General features: G+C 43.7%; 1 protein-coding gene across 1 annotated transcript; it reads left to right on the top strand.

Annotated features, from left to right (window-relative positions):
• Positions 1–3,557: 3,557 nt before the first annotated feature.
• On the top strand, positions 3,558–5,387 carry ARMCX2 (armadillo repeat containing, X-linked 2). The gene has a single exon (XM_006869107.1). It carries the CDS (start codon positions 3,582–3,584, stop codon positions 5,385–5,387), a length of 1,806 nt encoding a protein of 601 aa, XP_006869169.1. The 5' UTR covers positions 3,558–3,581.
• The last annotated feature ends 3,727 nt before the right edge of the window (positions 5,388–9,114 follow it).

The following is a 9,114-nucleotide window of genomic DNA, read 5'->3' as shown; positions in this document are numbered from 1 at the left end:
AGAGAGAGAGAGAGAGCATCCTGGTGTGGCACTGTAGGATCAGCACTGGACTGCTAGCTGAAAAGTCGGTAGTTCAAACCCGTCAGCCGCTCCTTGGAAACCCTCAGTCAGAATCGTCTCAACAACAGTTAACAACATATATATGTAGCATGTCCCTCATTTATATCATATTTTTTAAATGCCCTTCTTTTTCGTTACTATTTTCCACTGTGAATTTTTGTTTTATCATATTAAATTTGAAGTGTGGTGAGAGTTTAAAAAACAAAATAAGAGTATTACAAAAGTACAGACCCCACTCTTAACTCCGTGTCTCCTTGTCTGTATTTGAGCAGGAACCACACTGCAAAGGAAATGGTGGCACAAGTGTTGGAGGTGGAGAGGTCTCCAGTAGCTTAAGAAAGATGAAACAATTTCCCAAACAAAAATAACTTGCAAATAGCCCTCTGAGAAGATGCAGTTTCTCCCTGGTAACCTGAGAAAGGCTTATACTAACCAGGAGAAAGGGTTACTTTTGGGGTCCTGGTCTACAAAGACCGCACACAAAAAAAGGAAATATATATATATATATCAGGACCTGGTGTGGTGGGATGAGGTGAGATGATTTGGGGGTAAAGGAGGGGGCTCATATTCCTAGTGGGAGTGGAATTTGGGGACCAGAGCTTACTGGAGATGCAGCTTTCACGTGACCAGGAGCTGACGTGGGCAAAGGTACTTAAAGCCCTGACCGCCGTCGTCCTTTCTCCTCTGGGTACCAACTCTGTATTACGCTGCGAACAGCCTTGCGTTTAACCCAGGCGAGGAGGAGGAGGAGGAGGAGGAGGAGAAAATCCCCCCAGATCCGGGCAGGTGGGTGTGAGGGTGGGCATGGCCTGGGAGCCTAGAACTGGGGCAACCCACAGATACTGGAGCTCGAGGCCGCAGGCGCCTCCGCCTTGCCCACTCCCAGGCCGGCTTTCCGTATACCAGCGATCAGTCGCAGCTCGTTTTGGTGGGCGGCAGCGGAGGGTTGGGGGATCGGAAAGATTTTGCCAGACTTTGAGAAGAAGAATCCGTTTACTCCCCCTGGCAGCCAGTGTGGTTCTATTTCGTTTTTGACACTCAAACCCTGCACCCCACACCTGGTCCTGTTTTAAGAAGAGGAGGGGAGAGAAATAAACGTGGCAAGGCATTTAAGGCCAGTGGGGAAACTGGGAAAGGGTGAAACGCAATCTGGGAACCTTCCGGACAATTTACTCCCATCTTCACTTTGCAGACCCCTCTAGAGACTTTCTACCGCGACCACCACCGGCGTCCTCCGCTCCCCCAGCCCCGTGTCTTTTGAGGTGCTGAAAATGGGTGTGCCAGTCCCTGTTGGGGTTATGGCTGGTTTGGCGTTGGCTGGGTTTCACAGGAAGGGGGGCACTGAGAGAATTTTTGGTTACACTTCCGTGCTAACTCCCAGACTGTTTTCCAGAAGCCTGTGGCCCACACTGCCTTTCACCCCCAGTTTTTTGTTTTTGTTTTCAGTCCTGGAAAGGGAATTCGGGTTCTCGGGCGGGATAAATGGCGGTTATGGGGGATTTGGGTGGTGGAGGGGGATGGTGGGAGGCGGAGCCCAGAGTGAAGAAACTGGGAAATCACAACCCGAACCCGAAAAGGCAGTCATTGGGGTCGCTGTTCTGCAGGCTAACGCTAGGCCTGGAGGGGGAGCTGTGGAGTGAAGAAAGGGTGATCACAGGAGGGGGACATTAAATTGTTTGACAGTAAACCTCTGTCCCGCGTCCCATCAAGCTGGCACAGCACTTCGCCCCGCCCCCTCCCTCTTCAGTGCGGAGAAGGGGTGTGGCGGTGGCGTGTCCGGGAGAAATGGCGGACTGGGGATAGGGCAAAGTGGAAGGAGGGGTTGACTGCCTGAGGAGACTGCACGGAAGTGGGGAATTGAGGGAGAGCAGAGAGCTGAAAAGAGTTAAGGGAATTTGAGAGGTGGAAATTTTCGGCATTCTGATATGTGAATTCTAAAAGGCACTTATTGGGAGTCTTGTCCTGGGTGCTGATCCATCCACCAAACTCTGCAACGTCTGCTGTCTGTGTGCTTGCCCTTCAGTCTGTCCTTAAGATGAAGTTCTAACTGAACTTAAGAAAAGATAAACAGCTCTGAATCTTTGGATGTCAGTGTTGAGGGGTGGGAGCTGTCTGGGAACCCCTGGTGTGGATGTGACATAAACCAGAGCAGAGTCTGGGATCAGAGCTCCTCCTCCTCTTCTATCTTCTCCCTCCTTAAGAGACACCCTTGCCCCGCCCTCGCCCTTTTTGGTGCAGGGAAAGGGGTGTGGCGTCAGCCTTTGGAAATAGTTTAAGTGGGAGGAGTAGGAAAAGAAAGAGGAGTCCTAAGAAGGAGAAATTCTTGACCTTTGTTGTTTTTGTTAAGTGCCCTGGAGTTGGTTCCGACTTATAGCTACCCTATATAGGGTTTCCAATGAGCAACTGGTGGGTTTGAACTGCAGACCTTGTGGTTTGCAGTCCCATAAATTCTTGACCTAGAGGGGTTCAAATCAGCAAAGGGTTTTGTGTCAGACCACCAAATGCCCTTTTAGGGGAGGGCCATGAACAGCTCCAGGCATGGATAAAGCAAAGTACTCCTGATTCCAGCAGATTGGTATACTTATTAGCACCCACTGGGTGCCCTTAGGATGGGACTTGGGGAGTGGGAATCAGAACAGAAACTGGGATTTCTTCAGCCTTTCCCTTACTCTCCACCAGCTTTCTTGATGGCCATACTGCTTCTCATCCACCACTTAAACCAAACTCATTACCATTCATTTGATTCTGATTCAACCCCATTGTTACAGAGTAGAATTAAACTCTATGATCTGATTTTTTGTTTGTTTGTTTAGTTTTGGTTTTGGTTTGGGATTTTTTGTCTGTTATCTTTATGAAGACCTGGTGTGGTGCTGTAGGGTAGGCACTGAAATGCTATCACAAGGTTGGTGGTTCAAACCCACCAATCACTCTTTGGAAACCCAATATAGGGTAGCTATGAATCAGGATGGCACTTAACAACAACTACAATCTTTACGAAGCAGATTATCAAGTCTTTCTTTCATGGAACCACTGTGTGGATTCCAACCATCAACCTTTAGATTAGTAATCTGGCACACACTGTTTGCACCACCCAAGTCCCTAACTTCACTTGTTGCTGTTGTTTTCCAGCTCTTAGCGATCCTGTATCGGGTTTCCAAGGAGCAACTGGTGAATTTGAACCGCTGACTTTGTGGTTCGCAGTCCAGTATTTTTATACAGTGTCACACCAGGGCTGTGTTGTCAGATTGGGCAGGGTGGGCTAGGGAGGAAGTTAAAGGTCCTGAATGAATAAATGCAGGACTTGGTACCTGTGTCCTTTCTGCTAGTGGGTCACCACATATTTGTCCCCACTTTCTACTTGAAGTAGGCCTCGGTAGGCACAAAGTAAGCTGGAGTCTAAAGTGTCATTTCTATTCTATACCTTTAGGTCCTGAGCTGAAGACCCTCACCCAAATTTGCACCTATCCTACTTGAGCAAGCAAGCTCTGAGCCCTGGATCAGAGAATCACCTCAGCTGTACCATGAGCCGTGTTCGGGATGCTGGCTGTGTTGCTGCAGGGATAGTGCTTGGGGCTGGTGCCTGGTACTGTGTGTACAAATATGCAAGGGGAAGAGATCAGAAGAAGAGGAAAATGGTCAAGGCCAAGCCCAAGGCCATGGCCAGGACTGGAGCCAAGGCTAGAGCTGGGCTAAAGGCAGGATTCCCAATCGATCTTGGGCTGGGATTCGGTCTTCCAACCCCAGTGTTGACTGGGGCAGAGGACAGGGTCCAGGCTGAAGCCTCTGCACTGAACTCTGCTGAAGCTGAGGCAGTGGTCCCAGCCAGTGTTGAGGTTCAGAGTGGGGCAGGAAGTCAGGCCCAGGAAATTGACGGGGCCAGAGTTGGATCAGCAGCTGCAACCGCAGTGCCTTCTGTAATGGCACCACTTCCCAAGGAGGCAGTGGTCCCCAAATTGGCACAAGCCCCTAGTGCAGCACTTCCGGAAGCAGCAGAAGCTGTGAGGGCGACGGAGGCTCCAATGGCAGCAGAGCCTACAGAGATTACGGAGGCTCCCAAGGTGGCAGTACCTACTGAGGTGACAGAAGCTCCTGGTATGGGAGAGTCTACCAGGGCGGCAGTGCCTACCAGGGCTGCAGAGGCTCCAGGGACTTCTGGAGCTTCTAGAACAGCTGCAGCTCCAGGAACATCAACAGCTAAGAGAGCCACCCCTGGGGCACACACTGGTGCTATACCTAAGGCCGGGTCAGCAACTGGAGCGGTTCCCAAAGGTGGGGTTAAGGGTGGAACCAAGTCCCGTACAGGAAGCAAAGGCAAGGGCAAGAAAAACAAAACTGAAGTAGATGAATTGGGATTGGGCTTCCGCCCTGGGGATGGGGTGGCAGTAGCTGCTGCAGCCTCAGCTAATGGGGGACAAGCTTTCCTGGCAGAGATCCCTGATTCTGAGGAAGGGGAGTCCGGATGGACTGATACAGAGTCCGAGTCAGACTCTGAGCCTGAGACCCAGCACAGGGGAAGGGGGAAGAGACCTGTTCCCGTGCAGAAGCGTCCCTTTCCTTATGAAATTGATGAGATCCTGGGTGCACGTGACCTCAGGAAAGTCCTTACCTTGCTTCAGAAAACGGATGATCCTTTCATCCAACAGGTAGCTCTGCTCACCCTAAGCAATAATGCCAACTATTCATGCAACCAAGATACAATTCGCAAATTGGGAGGCCTCCCGATTATTGCAAACATGATCAACAAAACCAATCCCCACATTAAGGAAAAAGCTTTAATGGTTATGAATAACCTGAGCGAGAATTATGAAAATCAGGGCCGGCTTCAGGTATACATGAATAAAGTGATGGATGATATCATGGCCTCTAATCTGAACTCAGCGGTACAGGTAGTTGGGCTAAAGTTTTTAACAAACATGACTATTACTAACGACTACCAGCACCTGCTTGTCAATTCCATTGCAAACTTTTTCCGTTTGTTATCTCAGGGAGGTGGAAAAATCAAGGTTGAGATTTTGAAAATACTGTCGAATTTTGCTGAAAATCCTGATATGCTCAAAAAGCTGCTCAGTACCCAAGTGCCAGCATCCTTTAGTTCACTCTATAATTCTTATGTGGAATCAGAAATTCTTATTAATGCCCTTACTCTATTCGAGATCATCTATGACAATCTCAGAGCAGAAGTATTTAACTACAGAGAATTCAATAAAGGTTCCCTTTTTTTCTTATGCACTGCATCTGGAGTGTGCGTTAAGAAAATTCGAGCCTTAGCAAATCACCATGATTTGTTGGTGAAAGTGAAAGTTATAAAACTAGTAGATAAATTCTGATCATCTGTGTATTTTCAAAGAACTTGACAAAATTTCTTGGTTTTGCAGTCTGGAAGCATTGACAATTGAAAATTATTACTTTTCTACTTTGCTCATATAGTACAGGGATCTTTTCAGCTGCCAGTGTTGAATATTGTGTCATCCAGAGTTATCTGTGACAGTTTCCAGCTTTAAGGTGAACCATTTTATGAATACCAAAAAATAGTTCTCTTGTACTGAAAATATGTTTGTGACTTTAATTGTGCTGCTTGAATGGAAATATTTTTACTGGTTCCTCTAAGTGAATGACAGTGAACCTGCCCATCATGAATAGCCTACATTTATAGTATTTGTTTTGACTTGAATTTATCCGCCAAAGACTTCATTTGTGTATCATAAATAAAGTTGTATATTCAACTAAAAGGATGTGTTCATGGTTGAATTTTAAATATAGCTGGAGAGATAAGACACGCATATATATATACACCAAAGGATTCCTGACAGTCGCGAAGCATGTGCTCACTGTCAAATGTGTGATATTGATTTAAAAAAGCACAAATTGCTTCATTTAGGAAGTTTCAAGTAGAGAGGGCACACTTCAGATGGTTCCTTTCTGGGTTAGCATGAGACAACTTGGAAGGACATTCCAGGAAGGGAAAACGGTTTGAACAAAGACATGGAGGTTGGAAATACACTCCTACAATAGGAAGAACTAGCACTTGTCTGTCGATTTGTCCTACTTTGGTGGCTTGTGTGTTGCTGAAATGCTGGAAGCTATGCCACCAGTGTTTTGAATACCAGCAGGGTCACACATGGTGGACAGGTTTCAGCTGAGCTTCTAGAGTAAAAGACGTTAGGAAGAATGAGAGGCAGACTACTTCTGAATGTGTAGTCACTAAAAACCATATGAATGGCAGTGGAACACCATCAGATAGTACCAGAATCTTCAATATTGAAATATTATGAATACTGCAAGAATATTGTCAGATACAGTCCTGGAAGATGAGTACCTAAGATTTGGAAGGCACTCAAAATATGAATGGGCTGCTTCCTCAAAGTAGAGTCAACCACAATGACAAATGGAGTAAAGTTTTCAAGACCTCCATTAGTTGATGGGGCACAACTCAAAATGAAGAGAAATGGTTATAAACATTCATTAATATTTGGAATGTGGAATGTATGAAGTATGAATCTAGGAAATTGGAAGTTGTCAAAATTAAATGGAAAAAAAAATAAATGGAAGACATAAAGATCAATATCTTAGGCATTAGTGAGCTGGTATTGGCCATTTTGAATCTGACAATCATATGGTTTACTTTGTCGGGAATGACAAAGATGAATGGAGTCACATTCATCATCAAAAAGAATATTTCAGGTCTATCTTGAAGTATAATGCTGTCTCTGATAAGTATAATGTGTAAGGATAATATTCATATGCCTAAAATGAAGGCCAGTTAATACCACTATTATTCAAATTTGCTTCCCAAACACTAAAGGCAGTGATGATAAAATTGAAGAAATCTACCAACTTCTTCAGTCTGAAATTGATCAAGCATGCAATTAAGATGTGTTGATAATTACTGGTGATTAGAATGTGAGTGTTGGAAACAAAGAGGAAGGATCAGTAGTTGTAATATATGACCTTGGTGATTGAAACAATGCTGGAGATCACATGATAGAATTTTGCAAGGCCAATTACATCTTCATTGCAAATAACTTTTTTAAACAACATAAAAGATGACTAAACACATGGACTTAACCAGATGAAATATACAGAAATCAAATTAACTACATCTGTAGAAAGAGATATCATCAGCCAAAACAAGACCAGTGGGATGCTGTGAAACAGACCATCAATTGCTCATCTACAAGTTCAAGCTGAAGCTGAAGAAAATTAAGTCCACGAGAGTCAAAATATGACCTTGAACATATTCTACCTGAATTTAGAGATCATCTCAAGAACAAATTTGATGCGTTAGACTCTAATGACCAAAAACCAGAAGAGTTGTGGGATGACACCAACAACATCATACAGATAGAAAGCAAAATGTCATTAAGAAAATAAGAAAGATGTAAAAGACCAAATGGATGTCAAAAGAGACTCTGACACTTGTCTCTAATGGAGAGATGCTATAGCAAATGGAAGAAACGATGAAGTAAAAGAGCTGAACAGCATATTTCAAAGGGCAGTTTGAGAAGACAAAGTTAAGTATTATGAAATGTGCAAAGCAAATCAAAAGGAAAGAACATGCTCAGCATTTCTCAAGCTGAAACAACTGAAGGAAAAATTTAAGCCTTGACTCAACATTGAAGGATTCTGTGAGAAACACATTCAATGATGCAGAAAACATCAAAGAAGATGGAAGGAATAAACAGAGTCACTATGTCAAAAAGAAACTGTATCAAAAAGAAATGGTTGATGTTCAACCATTTCAAGGGGTAGCACATGATCAAGAGCCAGTGGTACTGAAGGAGGAAGTCCAAGGTGCACTGAAGGCATTGGCAAAGAAAAAGACTCCGGGAATTGATGGGATAACACTGAAATCTTTCAACAAACTGGAGGTACTCAATCATTTATACTAAGAAATTTGGAAGACAGCTACCTGGCCAACTGATTGGAAGAAATACATATTTGTGCCCATTCCAAAGAAAGGTGACTTGACAGAAAGCAGAAATCATTGTTCAATATCATTAATATCACATGCAAGTAAAATTTTGCAAGATTAATCCAAAAATAGCTGTAACAGTACATTGACAGACAACCACCATAGGTTCAAGTCAGATTCAGACAAGGACATGGAATGAAGGATATCACTGGTTGCATCAGATGGATCTTGACTGAAAGCAGAGGATACCAACTAGATGTTTACCTGTACTTTATTGACTCTGAAATGTTTTTTGACTGTGTAGATCATGGGAAGCTATGGACAACATAGTAGAGAATGGGTATTCCAGAATACTTAATTGTGCTCATGAGGAACCTGTACATAAACCAAGAGGCAGCTGTCAGAAGAGAACAGGGGAACAACGAATGGTTTAAAATCAGGAAAGGTGTGAGCCAGCGTTGCATTCTTTCACCATACTTAGTCCATCTGTATGCTGAGCAAATAATCTGAGAAGCTGAATTATATGAAAGAGAATGTAGCATCAGATTACAGGAAGACCCATTAACAACTTGAGATATGCAGATGATACAACCTTACTTGCTGAGAGCAAAGAGGACTTAAAATAGTTACTGATGAAGATCAAAGACCACAGTTTTCATTATGGGTTGCACTTCAATATAAAGAAAACAGAAATTCTCATCACTGGACCAATAAATAACATCATGATAAATAGAGAAGATTCAAGTTTTCAAAGATTTCATTTTGCTTGAATCCACTATCAACACTCATGGAAGCAGCATTCAAGAAATCAACTGACATAGTGCACTAGACATATCTGTTGCATAAGACCTCTTTAAAGTGTTCAAGACTAAAGATGTCAATTTGAGGACTAAGGTGTGTCTGACCCAAGCCACCATATTTTCAATAGCCTCATATGCATGTAAAAGTTAGACAGTGAATAAGAAAGACCATGGAAGAATTGATGCATTTGAGTTATGGTGTTGGAGAAGAATATTAAAAGTACCATGGACTGCCAGAAAAGCAAACAAATTTGTGTTGGAAAAAGTACAGTCAGAATGCTCCTTAGAAGCTAAGATGGTGAGACTTCATCTCTCATCCTTATCACATTATTAGGAGAGACC

Source organism: Chrysochloris asiatica, unplaced genomic scaffold (assembly GCF_000296735.1).
Source record: "Chrysochloris asiatica unplaced genomic scaffold, ChrAsi1.0 scaffold00126, whole genome shotgun sequence".
Classification (NCBI taxonomy): domain Eukaryota; kingdom Metazoa; phylum Chordata; class Mammalia; order Afrosoricida; family Chrysochloridae; genus Chrysochloris; species Chrysochloris asiatica.
Note: the sequence above shows the minus strand (reverse complement) of the source record. Positions and strands in the feature narration are given on the sequence as shown.